This window comes from Acinonyx jubatus, chromosome B1 (assembly GCF_027475565.1).
Source record: "Acinonyx jubatus isolate Ajub_Pintada_27869175 chromosome B1, VMU_Ajub_asm_v1.0, whole genome shotgun sequence".
Classification (NCBI taxonomy): Eukaryota; Metazoa; Chordata; class Mammalia; order Carnivora; family Felidae; genus Acinonyx; species Acinonyx jubatus.
The window spans coordinates 15,671,367-15,695,949 of record NC_069382.1 but is presented as its reverse complement, the minus strand read 5'-3'; the positions used below and the strand labels follow the sequence as shown (position 1 = coordinate 15,695,949).

Sequence of the window (24,583 nt, the reverse complement as noted above, 5' to 3'; positions counted from 1 at the left end):
GTGTCTATAGAATACGCATGACTCAACCAATAGAATTTACTGAGGAAAAGCTGCTGACCCCGCCCCATTATCCCCCGCGAGGAGATGTAATGGGATACGCCCCCATGACGTTGCTGCGAGGCATGTTGGGAATTGTAGTCAGCCTTCCGAGGCCCCGTCCCTGGAAACACCAGTTCCGGGCCAGCGAGCTGAGCCCTAGGGCAGACGTCAGAGTCCTTGTCTTCGCCACGTCGCAGACATGGTGAGTACCTCTGCTCGCCATCGCCGCTTGTGTTTCCCCTCGGGTTTCGGTAGCCTCCATGGCTCCACAGCTTTTGGAAGGAGCTGGTCCTGCCAGGGCGCACGGTGGCAGCTGCGAACTCGGTGGTCTCAGCCGGGGGACAACTGCCCGACACTACCTGGGATACCCCAGCTCAACGTTAGGACCTGTGCTGCCCGCGCCTCCTTCTTGTGTATGCATTTTGAGAACGAGGGATTATATTAGGCGTTTTTGAAGGTTTGAAGAAGTATTGGACCCGGGAAAGATACGAGTAACTTTCTTTAAAGACTGCCCAAATTTGTTATCTCCAGCTTTTACAACTGTATTCCAGGGGCACCTGGGTGGCTCAGTCAGTTAAGCGTGTCACTCTTGATTTCTGCTCAGGTCATGATCTCAGGTCAGATCGCAAGGGCTCTGCGATGACTGCAGAGACTGCTTGGGATTCTCTCTTATCCCTGCCTCTCCCCTGCTCGCATCTATCTCTCAAAATAAAAAGATAAACATTAAAAAAAATTTTTAACTGTATTCCGAGCTCTACATCTGCAGATCTACTAGTTGTACCTTCACTCAAATAATTCATATGTATTTCATTTAAAAAAATTGTTTTTAATGTTTATTTATTTTTGAGACAGAGCATGAGCGGGGAAAGGGCAGAGACAGAGGGAGACATAGAACCTGAAGCAGGCTCCAGGCCCTGAGCTGTCAGCACAGAGCCCTAGGTGGGGCTGGAACTAACAGACTGTGAGATCCTGACCTGAGCGGAAGTCGGTGGCTTAACCGACTGAGCCACCCAGGCTCCCCAATTCATATGTATTTCAAACTCAGCAAGTTCAAAACTGATTCATTATTTCCACCTCCCGGCATCCCACAACCGCTCTTCCTCCACTGATCCCCAGCTTGGTAAATGGTACCGACACCCAGCATGTTGTGCATGCCAGAAACCTGGAAATCCTCCTTGACATCTGATCAACTCCTGCACATCTGATCAATAATCAGATCCTATGCATTCTTACTCCTACATGGCTGTCAATTGTCATTCACTCTACCGCAACCATCCCTGTCCTTGCCACCATCAGATCTAACCATCTGTGGCAGTCTTTTAAATTTTTGAAGCAGATCTTCACCAATCTATGCGCTGCTTGGAATGGGTACTCCCCTCTACACCCCCATCTTTCCTTTGGAATTGTTAATACTCACACCTACTTACCCTTCACATCTCAGCTTAGGTATTACTTCTTCAGAGAGGATCTCCGTTCAGAAGCCTAGGGAGATTCTAGTCCTTTCACTGAAGATCTTTTGTGGAATCTTCACAACAACCCTATGAAATAGGTTTTTTCCAATTTTACAGAACAGTACAAAAGTACTGAGTGACTAGTTACTTTGTGCAAAATCATATAGTGTAAATTTGCCCTTGCCTGTCTTTCTAAATTTTGTCTTCTTCGGTATCTTCCATTGTCATTAAGTATTTTTTGTTCAAATGGGTGCCTAAAATTTTCTATGGTAGTATTGTTCTTTATTTAACTGACTTCTTATTGGTTACTATTTAAGTGGCTTCCAAAAAAATTTTTTTTGCTATGATGAACAAGAGTATGTTAAGTGGACAACATTGAAGCTCATTTTCACTGAACTTCGATTATTTCCTTAGCACAAATTCCAGAAGTAGAACTGGGGCAAAGGGTATACCCTTTCAACAGGTTAGTTTGTGGAATAAATAAAAACAATCACCCTTTTAAACATGTGAGGAGGGAATTGTAAAGAGAAAAATAGTAATGGTACCTACTTCATGATGTTCTGAGGATGAGATTTAATACATGTCCGGCCACTTAGCATAGTGACTTTTACATTTTAAGAGCTCAATATATGTTAGTATCTATTCATTTATTTTAAAATAGGGTTCGTAATGTGTAGTGTGGTTCTTCAGCCTGTTTGGGACCTATTTTGAGTATCTGATGAAAGCTTTGAAACCTCATCTCAGAAATTCCCTTCCTCTTTTTCTCCCCATTCCCCACAAAATGATACCTGTCATTTGTCATATGTCATCAACTCCTCGAAATTCAACATATAAACTCATATTAGGAACTACTAATAGGTTCCATTTCACACGGGCTTTTTCCCTTTATAAGGTGCAAGATTTTACTATGCTACTAAATATTCTTCTAAAGATAGAGATTCTTCATGACTGTATAGTGTTCGTAATTATTTACCCAATCTCCTGCTGTTAACATTTAGTTTAACATCCTTATGCCGGGGCCTTTGTGTGCTCTGCAAATTTCTTTAGACTAAATTTCTGAATGCAGAAATCACTAGGCCGAGAATTTGAGTATAAGACTTTTGATTCTTATGGCCACATTGCCCTCTGAAGAAGAGTTCTACAGGTCACATCCCCACCATTATGATGTGTCAATTTACTCTCATTGTCTCGACCACCACTGTCATCATATTAGATTCATCGTTCTTGTCTGGTTCTTAAACTAGTTCTTCACCATTGATGTTTTCATGTCATTCTTAAACCCATTGTGAAGACCATAATTTGGAAATACTGTTTTAAATCAGTGGTCCTCAACCTTTTTATATTAGAATCACTGGCACAGAGGAGCTTTTAAATATCCCTGTGCCTAGACCGTCCCAGATCATTTAATCACAGTCGCTGGGGTGCAGCCCACGTAAGTATTTTAAGCTCCTCAGGTGATTTCAATGTGGAACAAAGGTTAAGAACTCCTGATTTAGAATTTAGGGTGTTTTGTTTTTCTGGAAAAAACAAAGAATTAACTCATGAAATAATTTGAAGAATACAGGTTAATTAATGCCTTAGCTCAATCTCAGATACAGTCTCATTTGTATGAGGATGCGTTTGTTTTGTTTTACGACGGAATTTTGGTTCTCTTTGTCTTAGGTGATTTCAGAGACTGTGGATGTACTCTTCAGAATAAGAGGAGGCCTTGATCTAGCTTTTCAGCTAGCTACTGCTAATGGTAGGTCTGACAAAAAAACAAAAAACAAAACAAAAAAACTTCTCTTTTTTTTATTATAAAATTGATGATGAAATATACCAGGATTCTCTTTATTTTGCAGATGAAACTGAGTGAGAGATAGGATGAATAAACTAAAATCATATGGTTAGTAACTTATATAAATTGGATTTAAACTTAGGGATTGTGTTCCAGCACCACCACTAGCCCATAAGTTTCCTCTAGGCAAATTAGGAAGATGTCCCCCTTCTTAAAAAAGTTCACTGCCCACTGGTGAAAAATTGTCACTATAAATATGAATATAAATGAGCACAATGTAAATGAGGCACCCAGATTTATGCATCGCAGACTTGCACCTATGCATAACCCTGAGTCTCCACAGCCCACTCTCTTCAAGGTTATGTTGTGTGGGAATGGTACAAGAATTCTATGGGGGAAAACTCAGCAGAGTTTGTATAAAGCAAATTCTAGGATGTCTTCCTGTTTCTGATTTGGGCTAAGGCCACAAACAGAGGTAAAGAATATCAGAGGAGAAAGATGAGGAGTTGTATTTGAGATGTGTTTCATATAAGATGCCAGAGCATATCAAGTGCAGATTCCCAGCAGGCATTTGGTAATTTGAATCCAAAACTTAAGGGAGAGTGGTCAGGACTAGAGAGCGAGAATATCTCTAAAGGATGATAAGCCACACCACGATAATAAATAAAATCACTCATGAAAAGTATGATGGGTGGTGTCAGAAGCCAAAGAGAAGTTCAGAAAGATCAGGAATGAAAAGTGCTAAGTTCCTTGAAGGAGATCACTAGCTGGCCATCGTTTCCATGGAAATAGGAAGGGAAAGAATGCATAATGTTCTTTCTGACACTGTAGATGCTTTTTACCTAGTAATTAATGTATTTGAGCTTGTCTTTTATTATATTCCTACTATATCAGTCTTTCAAACACGCAAAAAAGAGAATCATTAATGAGAATATATAGAAGAAGGAGGTACTTAACTTTAAAGACGTCGCAATTTTTTTAGATTACATTACCTCATGGACCTTCAGGGATAAACAGAAGATAATCGAGGAATTAAGTTTATCTTTTGTAGTGCAGCTGAAAATCTTTAAATTCAGCTTTCTGAAACAGATCAAGATGTCTTAAAATCTGACTTGTTATAAGTAATCTTTTCTCTACCACAACCCCAAGGTATTTATTTATCAAGATATCAGTGTAATAGTTAAATAAATATTGTAATCACAAGGTTAAATAGGTTTAGGATTTAAGAGTATAAAGCTAGGACAAGTATATATTATCTTCTTTAAATATATCTTCTTGAACCATGAAAATGTTTTACATATTCCAAAATTGTATTAAATTAAAAGGAAATCCTCCTACATTGCTGGCGGGAATATAAAATGGTGCAGCTCCTTTGGAAACAGTTTGGCAGCTCCTTGAAAATGTTCAATGTAGAGTTAACCCTATGACCAGCAATTCTACTCGTAGGTAGAGAATACAGCAAGCATTTCCTAAGAGAGTTGGAAACATCCACACAATAACTTGCAAACAAACATTCGTAGCATTATTCATGAGAGCCAGAAAGCAAAGAGACAACCCAAATGTGTTTCCACTTTGAATGGATAACCAAACTGTGTGGTATCTATACAAGGGAGTTTTATTCGGCCATAAAAAGAAATGAAGTACTGATTTATGCTACAATATAGATGAACCTTGAAAATACTATACTGGGTGAAAGGTGGACGTGGACGCATGATGTGTCATTCCATTTGTAGGAAGTATCCAGAATAGGCCAATCGATAGAGACAGTGGATTAGCGGTGCCACGGGTAAGTGCAGAGGGAACGGGGAATGAGTGCTGTTAAGTACAGGTTAAGTACAGGGTGATGACAGTGTTCTGGAATTAGATAGTGATGGTTGTAAAACCTTGTCAATATGCTAAAAGCAACTGAGTTGTACACGTTGAAAGGATGGATTTTTGTGGTCAATGACTTTTATCTCAATTTTTCAGAAATAAAGGCAAAATGATTTTTTTATTGAATCTGGGGAATAGTTCTTGGGAGTCAGTTTTACTCTGCTCTACTTTTGTGTGTTTAGAACCATTCGTGTTGAAAAGCTGAAAATTCGTCTTAATAACTTCTATTTATGTTCTTTTAATTTAGAAATATTTATCAAGAAAGCACTAAAACATGTGCTAAGTGACCTGTCAACCAAGCTTTCTTCAAATGCACTTGTGTTCAAAATTTGCCACAGTTCGGTGTACATATGGCCCAACAGTGACATAAACACCATCCCAGGAGAGTTGGCTGACGGTTCTGCTTGTAAGACCATAATGCGCTTTATTCAGTGAGTATGTTTGAAAACTGCTAGAAATGTTTTCAGAACATCACTGCACATTATAAACATCTTTGTGTATTAAAAATTTAGCTTTGAACAGGAAGAAGATACAAAACGAAAATTTATGAGAAAGAAAGACAAAAAGTTATCGGACATGGTAAGCAAATCACCCGTCTTCTCAGTTAAAAATGTTTAATCCTTGAATTTGGAGTGGAGTGAGATGTTAGAGATTATTTAATCCAACTCTGTTATTTTTCACAGGTCAGATTATTGAGGTCCAGAAAGAGTAAATGACTTTCCAGAGGTCATATTTCTGCTTTACGTGTCGAAGCTTTTGTTTCATATTAATACATATCTTAAAGGTTTTCTTCGATGCTTTCTTTGCTCCCACAAAAAGTATACAACTCAAGTATGTTTACAAATTATATAAAAATAAATAAAACAGAATTGTTCTGAAACATGATAGTGACACATTATGCTATGAGATAGTAAGAAGTAATTTACTTTTCTTCATATTGTTCTTAGTTCTGTTGCTTTTTTGAACCAGTGTTATTGAGTACTTGCCATATGCCACAAACTTGGCAGATACTGGACATGAAAAGTGGAGCTCCTTTAAGGGAGGAAGTTGTATCAAGTTAACATGACTGCAGTGTTTTTCTAGGCTGTTACGGGAAAATGACATGAGGTTAGAGAGGTGGGCAGGGGCCACCTCAGAAGAAGCTGAACTAAACCTACAGCCAGGGTAATGGAGAGGAGGGAGTGGAGACAAGAGATATCTAGGGCATGCAATGGATTATGCTTGGAAACGAATTGGATATGGGATGCCCAGTTTCTTGCTTGGGTAAAGATGGATGAAGGGGAGGACATGAGGTCAGTTTCGGTCATGTTGTTTGAGACACCAATGAGATGGCCTCGTGAGCTGTTAGATTTACAGATATGGAATGTACAAAAAAACTGGGCTGTCAATCAAATGATTTGAGAATTACCAGTAGTTGGAGCTTGACATTTTGAGTAGTACGGGTCACTTTGTAGAATGCTCCTCAGTTGGGATGTGTTAGGCTTCCTCATGATTAGATTCAGGTGGTACACTGTTGGTAAGAATACGGCAGAAGTAATGTCACGTCCCCCTCAGTACATCATATTAAAGAGTCTTCTCCTGCTATTGTTGATGTTAAAACTCTGATCGCTTACTTAATGCAGTGTCTGCGGGTTTTCTTCTCTGTGAGGACACTATTTTTTCCCTTATATGTAGTTAAGTGAGGCTTACTTTGTGTATCTTCTGAGGCTATATTTTCGTATCCTATTCCTTACCAAAGTTTTACTCACCACTTCAGTTGGAGTTGGTAATTTTTACCTGAATCCAACATTAACCTGATGGTTGCAAAGTGGTGATTTTTCTATCATTTCCTTCCACATTTATTACATGAAATTATACCATAATGAAGAGCTTTGCTTTTCTTTATTTATTTATTATAAACATGGAAGCATAGGTTCCTATTTTATGCAGTGAGTTACAATCTGTTACTCTCATTAGTTATTTGGATGCTCACATTTTGTAAGATTTAGCCAATGGAAGCTTCCTTAAGCTAGCTCCAATGTCCTTTTGACACTATTTTTGAGTACTTCCTACTTCATTCCCCAAGGTGTTCTAGGCACGTCATGTACTGTCCCTGTTCCAGCTCGGGAATCAGCCATTTCTCCATTTCTTTATCTATGTAAATCCTATTTGTATTTCCAATTCTACTCTTACCTCACACGGCTCATAAATGTTTTCCAGTGAGAAACCTAGCTTCCAGTATCCTCAATATTTTGCCAGATTTGTTCAAAACAGAAAGTGTTTTCAGAGTTGTTATTGTATACCCCTGTCAAAATCAAACCTACTAATAAGAGTTCAATATTTGTTTATCGTTCTCTGTGTCTTTAGACCAGGGGTATATAGTTGTAACGTATGTTTAAAAGTTCCTTTGGTATCTTGTTCATTTGATTTTTTTTTTTTTTTTTTTACTTTAAATCTCTACAAAAGTAGAGAGAACACTGTATGAACACTGGCGAAGCTGTGTCAGCTTCAGTGTTTATCAGTGCGCACGCACGCACACACACACACACACATGTTTAAAAAAAATGTTTATCAGCACATGGTCAGTCTGATTTCATCTTCATCCCCACTCACTCTCCACCTTCCCTCAGATTATTTTGGAGCAGAAAAGACTTTTTTTTAAAGATAAGATTTGTGCTTTTATTTATTCATTTTTAAAATGTTTATTCGTTTTGAGAGAGAGGGAGAATCCGGGGGAGGGACAGAGAGACAGGGAGAGAGAGAATCCCAAGCAGTCTCTGTCCTCAGTGCAGACAAGATCTGGACCTGAGCCAGAATCAAGAGTTGGACGCTTAATTGACTGATCCACCCAGACACCCCTACGATTTGTGCTTTTAAACAATTTACTGTCATACAGCTTTATATGGCCCTTAAAAAGTCCTTTTACTTGCCCTTAATATTTAATGTTCAATGTGCTATAAGCTGACTATTACTGTTTATCTTTATAGCATCAAATAGTAAATATAGATCTTATGCTGGAAATGTCAACCTCTTTGGGAGCCGTAACCCCCATCATTGAAAGAGAAAGCGGGGGGCACCACTACGTTAGTATGATTTTACCCGTTGATGTAGTTCTATCTGTTGCTCCGGAAGAAACCTGGGGAAAGTAAGTATTTTGTCCTACTACTGCATTTGAATGAGCACTCCTCCCCAAAGTAATCAGAGTCGGTTTTTAAATATCATATAGGCATATCCAGGATTGTTGTAACTTTTACTGTGATTTATTCCTTGCTTATTATTAAACTGAGTCATCTAGTAAGTAAATGTTTATTTAGAGGATGTAGGGTAGTGTGCAAAACCTATGGGGTTTTCCCTTTACCTATACTCAGGAAATACACAGTTTACTTCACTTTGCATGATTTAGAGTTCCTTTCATAAACCTGGTCCAATCAAGTGTTTTACTGTATTTGAGATGTATTTACTCTCCACTCTCATTTTTCATAGCCATTATAACTTTCGTTAATGCCCTTGGATATGTCCCTCCACAGAGTTCGTAAACTTCTAGTTGATGCAATTCATAATCAACTAACTGATATGGAGAAGTGCATTTTGAAATATATGAAAGGAACATCTATTGTGGTTCCTGAACCACTGCACTTTTTATTGCCAGGGGAAAAAAATCTTAAAACAATTTCATATCCATCAGGAATTCCAGATGGTCAGCTGCAGTCCTATAGAAAGGTAAAACCAATTCACCTGTTCTTAGAGAAAATATGACCATGACTCATTTCGTTTTTACTTAAACATTTCTAATAAGTGGAAATTATTTTGTGATTTAAGAGGAAAGTGTGGAAGCAGACTGTTCTTTTTACATGTTATGTAATTTCTGTTCACATAGAACTTTTTAAAAGTGGTATTAATGAAAAAATGCTAAACCATATTAACATTTTGATTTCATACACTCAGTGTGGTTCATATGTTCTGTGAAATTTTTCCATAACAAAGTACAGAAATGAAGAGATACTTACATGCCTGGAGCTGCTGATGAGTGTTTATAAATAAACTCCTTTTCCCTTCTGTTATTTTAAGATTTGTGAAAGAGACAAGATTACAGTCAGAGAAGGAAAGTTAGGATCTATGCTAATTCTAATTAGGATTTATAGTAATACTTCATCCCCCATGTCCCACCGTTATTTGGGTTTCATTAGAGGTATTTTGAAGAAAACATGATCAGCATTAAAAGAACTGAGATTGATGAAATGACTGGTTTTGGAATGCATATTTTTGATGTCTGGTCTTGCCTGGCACCCATCCAATTATACTGTGGGAGCATCTTCCTCATCCCCCTGGGAAGACGTGTCATACTGTAACCCTCTGCACCCTCTGTAAGTGTTGCTGGCGGAACCCTCTGCACCCTCTGTAAGTGTTGCTGGCACCACGTCATCCCATTCAAACTGCACGTTACGTAGGAGATACAAAAAAGGAAAATGCCGGACTTTACAAAGTAACTGTCACACTTTTATACAGTTGGGAAAATTTTGCATTTTAAACACGTATGTGTATTTTAATTTTGATGCCATATTGGTTGGTTTCCTACCACCGAATTTCTACTTCATAATTTAATCACTACCCCTTGTATTTGTGAAGCACTCTAAGCATGATTTTTCAAAATACTGTCACATAATTCCATTATTGTTCATTATAATTTACTCATTTGCAAGGCTGTTTCAAAACCAGTCTTTAGCCTGGATGTGTTTTAACAGATTGTGTTATAATAAATAATTAATTTGAAATTATCTTACTTCTCTCACTCTGACAAATTACAGCTGGCCCTTGAACAACACGGGTTTGAACTGCAGGGATCCTCTCGTACATAGATTATCTTCAGTAAATACAATCCAGCACTATAAATGTATTGTCTCTTCCATATGATTTTCTAAATAATGTTTTCTTTTCTGTAGCTTACTTTATTGTAGGAATGCAGTATATAATACATATAACATACAAAATATGTATTAATCATTAATGTGTTTATAAGGCTTCCAGTCAACAGTGGCTATTCAGTTTTTGAGGGGTCAGTGTCTCTAATCCCCGCATTGTTCAAGGGTCAACTGCATTTTCATTTTTTCTGCGTTCCCTTCCCATTTTTACCCATATCCATAGAAAAACATAAATAACTCTCATTTGGTTTTAGTTTGTTACAATATTATTATTCTATATGTTATCATATTATATTAGTTTAGTGAATTATGTGTGTTTGATAACTTTTATAGCCAGTATATAATTAGTTTTGTTTTATCTCTTTAGCTTGAGTTTGTTTACTGATAAGGAATCTAAGTTATTTAACTTTTTTCTCTTCTACTGATTCTGATTTCATTTAGGAGTTACATGACCTCTTCAATCTGCCTCATGACAGACCTTATTTCAGAAGGTCTAATGCTTATCACTTTCCAGATGAACCATACAAAGATGGTTACATTAGAAATCCACACATTTATCTCAACCCACCTAACATGGAGACTGGTATGGTGAGTTTAATAATTATTTATAGAGTCAACTGATCATCAGTGTCAGTGGTGGGTTTTTTTGGTTTTTCTTGGCTCTTTGTATCCAGTGGAAATTATAAGGATTTATTCATAATGTCTGTCGTCTCTAAAACAAAATTTACCACCCATTTCTTTTAATAATCATTGCTTAAGATAGTAGTAATTCACAGTAGTCTAAAAAGGTCAGGTATAGATATTATGTACCACATTTTTCCTACTAAAATTCCATTCCCCAACTTATTTAAAAGCCTTGCCCCCATCTGTTCCATTTATTTTCATTCTGAACCTGAGAAATCACACTAAGTAGGCTAAGTATCCTACCCAGGGCATGCCGTAGCAGGAGTCTGGTTAGGGCCTGCGACACGTTTCCTGTGCGGTGCGGCCCTGGTTGCAGGTGGTGGGTCCTCACTCACGGCAGCTCAGGTAAGAGTGGACTGGTGGAGTGTGGGGAGGGTTCTTTGCGGGGTTTGAGTAGGGCCAGTAAGCAGGGGCTCGGGGCCATCCGAGAACAGGAACGCGTGCTCGGCCGGCCTCCTAGAACTTAGCGGCCCTGTGACCAGCAGCCACCTGTCTCAGGCCCCTGCTGCTCCTTGGTGGCATTTCTGCTGCTTTCTGTGGGTTTGCTTTGATCCTAACTGGCCTGCTTTTCTCAGCCTCCATTTCTTCATCGCTGAAGCCTATGTGTAATTTTTTCCTGCCCTCCTCAGAGCTGCTCACCGCCCACATCATTTAAGGTCCATTCCGTTAAACTCAGGCCGCCGAGAGAGGAAACTTAATTGTCCATCATGTCATGGCATTTATTCAGTATCTGCTGAGTCTCTGTGTGCTTTGTAAGGAAAGCTTATTAAAAATGAACATATACGGGGCGCCTGGGTGGCTCAGTCGGTTGAGCGTCCGACTTCAGCTCCGGTCACGATCTCACGATCCGTGAGTTCGAGCCCTGCGTGGGGCTCTGGGCGGATGGCTCAGAGCCTGGAGCCTGCTTCCGATTCTGTGTCTCCCTCTCTCTCTGCCCCTCCCCCATTCATGCTCTGTCTCTCTCTGTCTCAAAAATAAATAAATGTTAAAAAAAAAATTAAAAAAAAATGAACATATGCTACAATGTCTACGTAGAGGACTTCGGGGACCACATCAGTAGGCTGAAATCCAGGTGTCAGCAAGGTCAGGCCGCTTCCAGACGCTTTAGGGGAGAATCCATCCCTGCCTCTTCCAGCTTCTGGTGGCTGCATCGCTCCTGTCAGCCTCTGTGGTCATGCTGCCTTCTCTTCTCCTCCTCTGTGTTAGAGTTCCTTCTCCACTCCCTCGCAAGGACACTTGTGGTTACATTTAGGGCCTATCTTGATAGTCCAGGCAAATTTGCCCATATGTTAAGACCCTTGATTTAATCATATCTGCAAAGGCCTCCCTCAAACTTTTTTTCTTTTTCTTTTTGTTCTTGTTTTCTGTTTTGACCATATAAGGTAGCATTCACAGGTTCCAGAGATTAGGAGATAGGTATCATTTGGGGACCATTTTTCAGCCTACTGCAGTGTTCTAGTTATAAATTTTCTGTGTGTGCTTGAGAAGAAAATATATTGTCTAATTGTTGGGTGAGGATTCTGTATTTGTCCATGCCTCTTCCTAGCTAATTTAAGCCAAAAAATAATAGTACCAGTTTGTGGTGGGAAGTGGGGAACATGTATTCTTTTTTAAACACATTTTTTAATGTTTATTTTATTTTTTGAGAGAGAGACACAGCATGAGCGGGGAAGGGGCACAGAGAGAGGGAGACACAGAATCCAAGCAGGCTCCAGGCTCCAAGCTGTCAGCACAGAGCCTGAGTCGTAATCATGAGATCATGACCTGAGCTGAAGTTGGAAGCTCAACCGACTAAGCCACCCAGGCGCTTAATATTGCTTTATACGACAAGAAAGAAGTTATATGATCTTGGCCTTTATTTAAGGATTTGTTTTTAATGTTTTTAATGTTTATTTTATTTTTTGAGAGAGAGAGAAAGAGCATGAGTGGTGGAGGGGCAGAGAGAGACACACACACAGAATCTCAAGCAGGCTCCAAACTCTGAGCTGTCAGCACAGAGCCTGATGTGGGGCCCTAACTCACAGACCCTGAGATCGTGACCTGAGCTGAAGTCGGCCGTTTAACCAACTGAGCCACCCAGGTTCCCCTATTTAAATAGCATACCTGGGTTTTAATCAATGGCAGGTTTACAAAATTGGAGAAACATTCTTCACATGTCCCATTATGTGGACCCTTTGTTCATTTCTTCCTTCATCATTTATTCAACAAATATTTACTGGCTATTAACCATTAGCCAGGCCCGCTGGAGAAGCTTAGGCCCAGAAATAAATAAGACACAGTACTTGCCCTTATTGAACTCACATATTAGTGTAGTTAGACAGAGATTTAAAAAGTAATAAGTAATGGGTCAAGTAGTGCTTTGGGGAAAAAAAAAAAAGCAGAAGAGAGAGTAACAGCCAGGGCAAGAGGTGGGTGGTGAGGGAGTAAGCATGCCATGTTTAGGTTGGCTGATCACGAAGGCCTCTGACATTTGAGCAGAGACCTGAGTGAAATAAGGGTGCAGAGCTGCAAAACTGTTTGGGAAAAGAGTGTTGCAGGCAGGGAGAACCATAAGGCTCTGAGATCAGATTGCCCCTGGCATATCTGAACCTAAAGCAGAGCATGCAATAGAGGAAAGCCAAGATGGAACTGCCAGAGGGCGGGACTTGACAGGCCTGACAGCCTATGGTAAGGACTTTGGACATTTAATAAAAAGCCAAGAGGGTATAATGTTCAACTGTAGTTCTCAAGGCATTTTTGTGAGGAATTACAGTAACAGTCTAGCTCTGAGAACAGTAAACTTGGCTTGGGTGTATTATAGAATATATGCATCTATCTTAAGTTTAATATGTTATTCTATTTCTTCTTTTTATATAGATTCATGTGGTCCAGGGCATATACAGTTACCATCACTACATGCAGGATCGGACGGATGACACTGGCTGGGGCTGCGCTTACCGATCTCTGCAGACCATCTGCTCTTGGTTCAGACACCAGGGCTACACAGAGAGACCCATTCCAACGCACAGAGAAATTCAGCAGGTACAGAACATGCCATTTAAAATTATAATCAATTGTACATTTCATGACCCCTTAATGTACTACTAACAATTATTATTACCTCATGGTACACACAGACTTATTTCTGTTTTGAAGGAAAAAAATACATACCTGTAATCGGAAAAAAAGGTCCTAAATAGAGTTTTTAATGGCTGTCTTGTGTATGGATTTTTTTGTATTTTTAAATACGTAAAGGCTGTAGTTGATGCCGGGGACAAACCAGCAACATTTGTCGGATCACGGCAATGGATTGGATCTATCGAGGTGCAGCTGGTACTGAACCAACTGATTGGAATAACATCAAAAATACTGTTCGTCAGGTGAGGATGCTAAGAAATTAGTGAAATTAGGGGCGCCTGGGTGGCGCAGTCGGTTAAGCGTCCGACTTCAGCCAGGTCACGATCTCGCGGTCCGTGAGTTCGAGCCCCGCGTCAGGCTCTGGGCTGATGGCTCAGAGCCTGGAGCCTGTTTCCCATTCTGTGTCTCCCTCTCTCTCTGCCCCTCCCCCGTTCATGCTGTGTCTCTCTCTGTCCCAAAAAAATTAAATAAACGTTGAAAAAAAAAATTAAAAAAAAAAAAGAAATTAGTGAAATCATTTCAAACCAAGATTGTCATTTTATTAAAATAATAAGAAAACTAGATCTTTTTCTCCTTTCTCTTCCTCCACATTCGTTCTCCCCTCCCTGTTGCTTCATTGCTTTATTAATCCCATTTATTTATTTATTTATAATTTTTTTTTTAATGTTTATTTTTTGAGAGAGAGACAGACAGAGCACGAGCAGGGGAGGGGCAGAGAGAGAGGGAGACACAGAATCTGAAGCAGGCTCCAGGCTCTGAGCTGTCAGCACAGAGCCCGACAGGGGGCTCAAACCCACAAGCTGTGAGATCATGACCTGAGCCAAAGTCAGATGCTTAACTGACTGAGCCACCCAGGCACCCCAATCCCATTTTTTTAAACCCTGAGCTTTTTTTGGTTATGTTTTAGAAGACTTTGAGTCGATGAGTAAACTTCGTGATATATACTTGTATGGTCTAGACTTAATTTTAGCCTAGAAGAGGAAAACTTGGGAATATGTCAACTTTGACTGGAGCTACAGAAAATCAAATTTTTTTATCCTCAAGTCTTTAAAAAGTCTTCAAAGCGGGGCACCTGGGTGGCGCAGTCGGTGAAGCGTCCGACTTCAGCCAGGTCACGATCTCGCGGTCCGTGAGTTCGAGCCCCACGTCAGGCTCTGGGCTGATGGCTCAGAGCCTGGAGCCTGTTTCCGATTCTGTGTCTCCCTCTCTCTCTGCCCCTCCCCCGTTCATGCTCTGTCTCTCTCTGTCCCAAAAATAAATGAACGTTGAAAAAAAAAATTTTTTTTTTTAAATTTAAAGTCTTCAAAGGAGAAAATCAAATGTTGATCTATGACTGCCCTTTTTGTGTAACTCCTGCTCTTTTTCTTCTTAAGATGTGAGTGAACTAATAATGTGTCCAAATAATATATTCATTTTTTTCCAATACATCTTAACCATAATTCTAGCATTAAAATATGAGCAAATATTAGTTAAATAAGATTAATTTCTATGACCGTAAGTACCTTACTCCTTGTTCATGAGCTTATGTTTTATTTTTTCTTAAGTGTATTTATTTTGATAGAGACTGAGAGAGCATAAGCCAGGGGAGGGGCAGAGAGAGAGGGAGAATCCCAAGCAGGCTCCACGCAGTCAGCACAGAGCCTGATTCAGGGCTTGAACTCAAGAAACCGTGAGATCATGACCTGACATGAAACCAAGAGTTGGACGCTCAACCGACCGAGCCACCCAGGCGCCCCTATGAGCTTGTGTTTTAAATACATTTTCTATTACAACAACCTCAGTAGATACAGTAACACCATCCTTTTTTGTGCATGTGCTTTTGTCCAAGTTCATCTGATTTCACACTTGCAGTTTGGATTGGCTCTGGAAACCAATGCTAACAAATAAATGAAAGATTAAGTATTGAAGCATATGGTGCTTAAAAAGTGAGCATTTTGGCCCCTTAAAACTTTACACATGCCTTACTAAGAAGGTAAGGATTAGCACCACTTGGCCCGTCCAATCTAAAAAATAACCTCCCTTCATCTGACCATCTTTCTCTCTTCTCAAAAATACGAATTGTATAGGACATTGAAATATCCCTAAAAATAGTATGTCGTACTTGAAAACATCTTGCAGTTTTCATATTGGCCTCACAGATATTGTCTATTTTAGTCCCAAAGCTCCTGTCGTGTAGACAGGGCAGGGTGATTGGTCCCGATTTAAAGATAAGGAAATACAGACTGACTCTGATGGCAAGAAGACAGGAACCCAGGACTTAAAACTCATTTTTCCAAAATTAAATCCATCCATAAGAGCCCACTGGGCATCAATGTGACCACTTTTACTCCCCAGTTAAAAATCCAGACCCTTCTTTATGCAGTTGCAGAAGCAAAGGAACAGGGTCTCCTTACTTCTTTCCTAGCATGTTTAGTGGCCTTAAATATTTTAAGAGGTTATGGTGCTTTAAATTGCTCTCAGGTCAGTTCCTGACCACTTAATTGTATTTAAATTTACATCGTATTTTTTTCAGTAACCAAAAAAAGAAAACAAAAAGGTAGAAAACATTGGCTCCCTAACTCCTTAATGACTTTAGTGTGAGAAATTGTTCATCTGATAGAGAATGGTTTCTTTCTAGCCAAGGTTCTGAAATGGCCTCTCAAGGACGGGAGCTGGCTAATCATTTCCAGAGTGAAGGAACTCCAGTAATGATTGGTAAGGTGTTCTGGACATCTGGGGCTCCTTTGATAGAGTGGAGAACATGTAAAATGTATTGTTAATGTAAATAATGTCACATAAAATCAGTCATTTTTAAACCTTTCAAAATTAGCTTTTATACCATATATATTGACCTCTGGGTATTTATTTTTCAATTTCCAAGGTGGGAAGAAAGCTAAAACAAAAGATAAAGGTTAAGAAGAGAAATGATAACTGTGTTGAAATATTTAAAGAGTTGAGAGCAGTATAGAAAAGAGGCCATTGTCACTCAGTTGAGCCTCGTCAGTCATGGTGCTGTCACTAACTTAGCTGGCTGTGTGACACTGTACAGATTGCTTCACCTCACTGGGCTGTATTTGTCAAAAGGATCAGATTAGTCGATCTAAAGATTGATGATTCTATGAGGAACAAGACTTGTTCTCTTGGGAGGAGTTTAGACCCTGCATAGCCCTTCGTAAATCCAGTATCAGTAATGCCGTGGATATGGCAGTGGAATATAAACCTTATATGGTTATAAATATGATTGTATCTTTTTTGTCTTTAAAGATATAATTTTATCTCCTCAGTGTATTTGACATCATCTGTGGTCTTTTATAATATAGGCTAGTCCATTCTAATGCGATATTAGATCAATTAATAGGCAAGATAGTGCTTTTAAATTGCAATTGAGTAGCAAGTTGAGATTCATACATGCCCTCTCACAGTTCACATTTCCTCTGTTATAGGGGGAGGAGTTTTGGCCCACACAATACTAGGAGTGGCGTGGAACGAAATTACCGGGCAGATAAAATTTCTAATTTTAGATCCACATTATACAGGCGCTGAAGATCTGCAAGTTATTTTGGAAAAGGTAAGTATCTGTTTAACAGAAATGAAGATACAAGGCAAAGAACCTGGAACCAAAAGATAGCAAACTGGCTGTTAACAGAAGGACTCTAAACCGAGGGCAGTGATCCACACTATAAGGAGGTATTCTGGGGCTATAAGGAGTATCTTTCTAGGTAGGGAGAACAAGAGGAAACTAAAGTGAATTGCAAAGAAAAAACTTTAGATTTATAAACACTTTCTTAATTATTAACTTAATAATGGAACACACAGCTCATCATTATATTCCTTTGGAGATGTGACAACTTTGCATAAACAAATGTATTGAAATAGGAGGGTAGATTAAATAACCTTTATAATTGTATTAGTAACCAAAAATAAACTAAACGGTATGGAGGCTTGACTACTTTTAATTTATTTACATATAACTTAATCTCATTCTATAAAAGATTTGAATTTGAGACAAAATTCCAGAGTAGTCATTGATACTTACAATATCAGTTAAAGGAGGGATAAATTTAATTTATAGGCAACAAATTTACACATATGAAAACTCATACTAAAACTTTAGAAGGCAAGTATAAGACATAATTAACTTGAATTTTAACTACTATATTCTTTGCCAAATATATTAAAATTACAAAAAATGCATACAACCTTTCCAGCCATAAGCCAATGAATATATCATACTGTTACTGCCTTTTATTTTTATCATGTTGTCACTAAGTCAACATCAACATGAATGAAAAGGTTTCTCTGAACCTTTTATGAATTTATAATTTATTAGATCATTTTCTTATGTAAAAAGCTTTAATTAGGAGTCATAAATAATATCTTAAGTTCTATATTTAAAAACTCTAGGGGAGCCTTGGTCGCTTAAGCGTCCAATATCAGCTCAGGTCATGATCTCACAGTTCATGAGATCGAACACCTCATCGGGCTCCACAGTGACAGTGATAGCCTGCTTGGGATTCTCTCTCCCTTTCTTCCTGCCTGCCCTGTTTGCTCACCTTCTCAAAATAAATAAATACACTTAAAAAAAAAGAATAATACTAAAAATAAACTCTAGAATTTTATATTTTACTTTTTTATATATTATTTTTTTTATTTTATTTAATCCAAGTTAGTTAACATAAGTGTAATAATGATTTCAGGAATAGAATTTGGTGATTCATTGCTTACGTATCATCACACGTGTCCTAATGCCCCTTGCCCATTTAGCCCATCCCCCACACAACACCCCTCCAGCAACCCTCAGTTTGCTCTCTGTATTTAAGAGTCTCTTATGGTTGTTAAATACAGAGAACAAACTGAGGGTTGATGGGAGGAGGGGAAAATGGATGATGGGCATTGAGGAGGGCACTTGTTGGGATGAGCACTTGTTGTTGTATGTAAGCAATGAATCATGGAAATCTACTCCCGAAGCCAAGAGCACACTGTATATACTAGGTTAGCTACCTTCACAGTAAATTCTATTAAAAAAAAAAAAAAAGTATCTCATGGTTTGCTTCCCTCTCTGTTTTTATCTTATTTTTCCTTCATTTCCCCTGTGTTCATCTGTTGTGTTTCTTAAATTCCACATAGGAGTGAAATCAGGTGATATTTGTCTTTCTCTGATTTATTTAGCTTAGGATAATACACTCTAGTTCCATCCATGTTGTTGCAAATGGCAAGATTCCATTCTTTTTGATTGCCAAGTAATATTCCATTGTGTATATATACCTCATCTTCTTTAGCCATTCATCAGCTGATGGACATTTGGGCTCTTTCCATACTTTGACTATTGTTGATAGTGCTGCTATAAACATTGGGGTGCACATGCCCCTTTGAAACAGCACACCTGTATCCCTTGGATAAATTCCCAGTAGTGCAATTGCTGGGTCATAGGGTAGTTCTATTTTTAGTTTTTTGAGGAACCTCCATACTGTTTTCCAGAGTGGGTGCACCAGCTTGCATTACCAAAAACGATGCAAAAGAGATCCTCTTTCTCCACATCCTCGCCAACATGTGTTGTTGCCTGAGTTGTTAATGTTAGCCATTCTGACAGGCGTCAGGTGGTAATCTCATTGTGGTTTTGATTTGTATTTCCCTGATGATGAGTGATGTTGAGCATCTTTTTCATGTCTGTTAGTCATCTGGATGTCTTCTTTGGAAATATGTCTGTTCTTTTGCTCATTTCTTCACTGGATTATTTGGTTTTTGGGTGTTGAGTTAGTAACTTCTTTATAGATTTTGGATACTAACCCTTTATCTGATTTGTCATTTGCAAATATCTTCTCCCATTCTGTCGGTTGCCTTTTAGTGTTGCTGACTTTTTCCTTCACTGTGCAGTTTTTTATCTTGATGATGTCCCAATAGTTCATTTTTGCTTTTGTTTCCTTTGCCTCTGGAGACATGTCTAGTAAGAAGTTACTGTGGCCAAGGTCAGAGAGGTTGTTGCTTGTTTTCTCCTATAGGATTTTAAAGGTTTCGTGTGTTACATTTAGGTCTTTCATCCATTTTGAGTTTGGTCCAGGTTCATGCTTCTGCATGTCGCTATCCAGTTTTCCCAACACCATTTGCTGAAGAGACTGCCTTTTTTTCATTGGATATTCTTTCCTGCTTTGTTAGAGATTAGTTGGCCTTACATTTGTGGGTCCATTTCTGGGTTCTGTATTCTGTTCCCTTGATCTATCTGTCTGTTTTTGTGCCAGTACCATATTGTCTTGATGATTACACAGCTTTGTAATACAGCTTGAAGTCTGGAATCGTGATGCCTGCAGCTTTGGTTTTCTTTTTCAACATGACTTTGGCTATTCAGGGTCGTTTCTGGTTCCATATAAATTTTTAGAATTGTCTGTTCTAGCTCTGGAAAGAATATTGGTGTTATTTTGATAGGGGTTCCATTGAATGTATAGACTGCAATGGGTAGTATCGACATTTTATCTTCTGTATCACTGATTTGCTGCTTTGATTGGTCCATCCTTGCCGTCATGGCATCCATTCAAGATTGCATCTCAGTTATAGAATTTTTAATTTCTGCCTGACTAGGTTTTAGTTCTTTTACCTCTGCAGAAAGGGATTCTCTATTGTCTTCCATACTTTTTTCAACACCAGCTAGTATTCTTATAATTGTGGTTTTAAATTTTAGTTCAGACATCTTACTGTATCTGTGTTGATTAAATCCCTGGCCATGATTTCTTCCTATTTTTTATTTTGGTGTACATTCCTCCCTCTCGATCTTGACCTGAGCCGAAGTCGGATGCTTAACTGACTGAGCCACTCAGGCGCCCCCCCACTGGCAAATTTTTAAATAATAGAATAAAATAAGGAAAATAAATAAAATTAAAAATTAAAAAATTTGATCTCTTTCTGTATCCAAGAAAGAAAAAGAAAACAACAGAAGCAAAAACAAACAAACAAGCAAGCAGAATGCAGCCTGAATGAAGTTACATCCAGTTTCCCCTGAAACTGAAACTTTGCATCACACTATAGTCCTTAAACAGGTGGAAGGGATTTGTCCTGGTCTTCTCCAGGATATGCCTCAAGGATGCAGGTGGGCAGGACTTCTGGCAATGGCTCAGTTGTCAACTTGGTGGTGCTGATTAGCTCACTGGGGTCTATCCCTGTGTGCGCACATGTGCGCTTGAGGTGATGGTTTCACCCAGCTCTCTAGTCTCTGGCGTGGGGATTTTGTGCCCTCACACACGTGATCAAGCACCCCTCCTTTGTTTCAGGCTCCTGCCTTTACTCTGTGTCTAAGTTGTCTGCCTGCCAGGCATGAACTCTGAAACTTCAGACTGTGCGCTCCGCTGTTTATAGAATCCTGGTGGAATTGAAACCCACTCCTTTCTCTCAATGGTTTTGGGGAACTGATTTCTTGTCCATTCCCCTGCAAGTGTTTTCACTCTTTCTCTTTCTAGCTACTTTCAGGGGAAGTGTTTTTCTTGCGCAGTCCCAGTACACTGCACTCTCCCCTTTCTCTCTGTCCTCTCTCCATGAAAACAGCTCCTTACCCTCCATGGCTCCGCTGCTTTTCTCTCCCCCACATCTCTCTGCATCGTCTACCTGCCAAGGTACCTGGCTCAAATTATGCAGATTGTTGCATTAATCCTCACATCAATGTCCTAGGTTTTCAAAATGGTTTGATGCTGATCCAGCTGCATTTCAGGGATAAGACAAGGTCAGGGTCCCCATAATACTCTGCCTTCTTAACTCTGTCCAGGTCATTTTTTTAAAGCAGAATTCCTGGAGAATTGGGTAGTTTAACATTGAAATTGATTGGGGATACACTTTCAGAAGTTGAAAAGAACATAACTGCATGAGGTTACTAAAGCCCTGAGGATAAGGGGTTTTAGTATGTAAAGAGCTTCACTGTGTGTGGCTGAACTCTTTTATATTTCAGACTAGTAAAGTCTTTTGCTAATGCTAAGACTATCTAAATACTGACAGGGTGTAAGTGCATTCTGCTTTTCTCTTTCAAGACATTTGGAGTTTTAAATCTATGTATGGAATGTTTTGGGCCGGTACATGCAAATGGAAGCAGTATTTACTCTTTCTTTAGCAAACTGTTTACTCATTCAGCATGAAGTACCTACCTAATATGTGCCATCCACTGTCCAAAGCAATAGGGGTATTAAAGAAGGTCTTTAAAGAGCTCTTAGTCTAGCTACAAGGACAAAGGAGATCCAAAAAGGATTCCCCAGAAAGAATATGGTTACGTAAGAGGGAGCTGGAACTCCTGTAGAGTTGTAGATCCTGTAGAGGGCTCCCTTAGACACAGTGAAAGGAAAGCAGGGCATGTTCCCGAACTACAGTAGTTTGAACCTGAGTAGAGCTGGTGAAGGGGTGTGGCTGGCAGGATAGTCATTGTGAGCCCTGCGAGAAACCAGGTATTTAGATTTTATCTTCTAGGCAATGAGAAACCTTATTTTAATTAGAGGTGTGATACAGATAAAATTACTTCTTTCTGGCTGGCATGAGGAACTTTGCACTAGATGGAGTTGTCCAGATAGGGTTTTCTGAAGCATCTGGATAGATCCAGTAAGGCATTGTTCCTGATTACTGTCTCTAAGGACTGTGCTGTCCTTTGCAAGTTATATTTCCATAGATTCTATAAAAAACCCTTTGCCGTATTGGCACACAGAAGGAGCTGTGAAGCCAAGGCCTGGCCATCGGTGGAACTATTGACTCTCACTTAACTCAACAATCTAGAGCACTGTTTTATAGTCTGTTCAGGCTGCTATGACAGAACACCATAGCCTGGGTGGCCTTACAATTCTGGAGGCAGAGAAATCCAAGGCACCGGCATGTCTGGTCTGGTGAGCACCACTTACTAGTTCACAGAGAGCAGTCTTTTTCAGGGTCTTCCACGTGGTAGAATGGATGAGGGACGTTTCAGCAGCCTCGTTAATGAGGGCACTGATGCCATCCATGAGGGCTCCGCCCTCATAACCTAGTCCCCTCCCAAAGGCCCCCTTCTAGCTACCATCACCTTAGGGATTAGGTTTCACATGAATTTTGGGAGGACACCAACTTTCAGTCTGTAGTGGGAGCTACAGGGAGAGTTCTGTCTCCGCCTGACCTCTCTTTACCCCTTTGTGGAACTTCCCTGTTTGAAGTTCCCAGACCACTCGCCTCAAAAGGAAAGAGCAGGCTCCCCTATCTACTGCCATCAGTTGCTGGTTTGGGCACCCTCTCTACCCACTTCTTTTTTAAATATTTGAGTCTGGTTACCTGAAAAAGCCCTCAAAGATTAAAACAGATCATATAAGCCTTTTTTTCTGTTCATCAAGAAAACAGATTTTAGAACATTAAATTTATGAGAAAAAAGTTTGCTAAAAGAGATAATAAAAAGCTTATTTACGTATAAAAACAAACAGATCTCAAAGATAAATTAGCAGTTACCTGGGGGCAGGGGAACACGACTGATGGAGGATTTTTTGTTTTTTTACTTGCATTTGAAATCAGATTAAAGAACATGTCTACTGAACCCTCCAACCTCCACACTAAAAAATAGAGCTAACACACTGTCTTCTGTAGAAAGCATGCACTTGAACTCTAGGTCCCTGACTGAATGCCCTGCAGCTTCCTAGTTACTTAGGGTAACTGTCACTCACCCACTGGTATTTATTTTAAGAGTCCTAGCTGGCCTCCTCAAAAGTATTTTGCAAGCAAAGCATTTCATTTCAGAATGATATAACTCAGACTAGTCATTAGCTGAATCTTTAAGAAAATAAACCAGGGGCACATGGATGGCTCAGGCAGTTAAGTGTCCGACTTCGGCTCAGGTCATGATCTCACGGTTTGTGAGTTTGGGCCCCAGGTCAGGCTCTATGCTGACAGCTCAGAGCCTGGACCCTGTTTCAGAGTCTGTGTCTCCCTCTCTCTCTCTGGCCTTCCCTAGCTTGTGCTCTGTCTCTCTCTAAAAAAAATAAACATTTAAAAAGTTTAAAAAAAGAAAAGAAACCAATGGCCCTGAAAGAAATTTGATATGCTTTTGTATTTACAATGAGATTTTGTTTGAACGTAATTTTCTCTGCTGGGAGAAAGGATTAATAGTGATATGAAGAATGGAGAGTGGCATGATTATGGCCCAAAGACAGTGAAGGGCATCTCAAGAAGCCAGCACAGATTTCTCCCTGCCACACACATTTCCTCATAGCTAAGATGCACGGCATGGTCCCGAGACCGTCTTTAGTGGAGAACTAAGAAAAACAGACTGCCAGTTCAACTATCACCTGCCCTCGACTGCCAGAATTGTACATCGTAAAATCAAGAAAAATGTGGTATTTGGAGTAACAGTTACCATAAGGAATTTTTAAAAATAATTTCTAGGATTAAGTACCATAGAGTTAAAATTTTGTTAAACTCTACCTAAAATGGACCCAAGTCTGTTAATGTCCATGCTTCCCAGGAGTTCAGATCTCTGACTTATACAGGTAGTCTTATTACAGGATCCAGCGGACAGAACAGGTTTTTAAAATGTTACAGTTTTGATCATGTAGTCCTATAATTTTGTAAAAGATTTTCCTTTCGCTTCTCCCAAATCTAGGGCTGGTGTGGATGGAAGGGCCCAGACTTTTGGAACAAGGATGCTTACTATAATTTATGTCTTCCTCAGCGACCAAATGTTTTCTAAAATATCTTGAACTCAGACTGTAGTAAAGTTGTGTTATAAATTTGTTAATAAAGACAAACTTTAAATCCTGGGTGTAGGTTGATGGATTAAACTACAATTTTTT

The 24,583-nt window shown here is 39.4% G+C and overlaps 1 protein-coding gene across 1 annotated transcript; it reads left to right on the top strand.

Moving 5' to 3' along the window:
* Positions 1-9: 9 nt before the first annotated feature.
* UFSP2 (UFM1 specific peptidase 2) lies at positions 10-24,550 on the top strand. The gene is made up of 12 exons (XM_015080373.3): positions 10-241; positions 3,153-3,231; positions 5,387-5,570; positions 5,652-5,718; positions 8,106-8,263; positions 8,646-8,838; positions 10,479-10,625; positions 13,578-13,742; positions 13,956-14,080; positions 16,456-16,532; positions 17,261-17,385; positions 24,394-24,550. The coding sequence occupies exons 1-12, from the start codon at positions 239-241 to the stop codon at positions 24,478-24,480; spliced, it is 1,410 nt and encodes a 469-aa protein (XP_014935859.1). The 5' UTR covers positions 10-238; the 3' UTR covers positions 24,481-24,550.
* The last annotated feature ends 33 nt before the right edge of the window (positions 24,551-24,583 follow it).

Coding starts and splice junctions, on each gene's coding strand:
- UFSP2 (XM_015080373.3), top strand. Junction 5,719..8,105: donor ACAAAAAGTTATCGGACATG/GTAAGCAAATCA, acceptor TTATCTTTATAG/CATCAAATAGTAAATATAGA. Junction 14,081..16,455: donor TCAAAAATACTGTTCGTCAG/GTGAGGATGCTA, acceptor GTTTCTTTCTAG/CCAAGGTTCTGAAATGGCCT.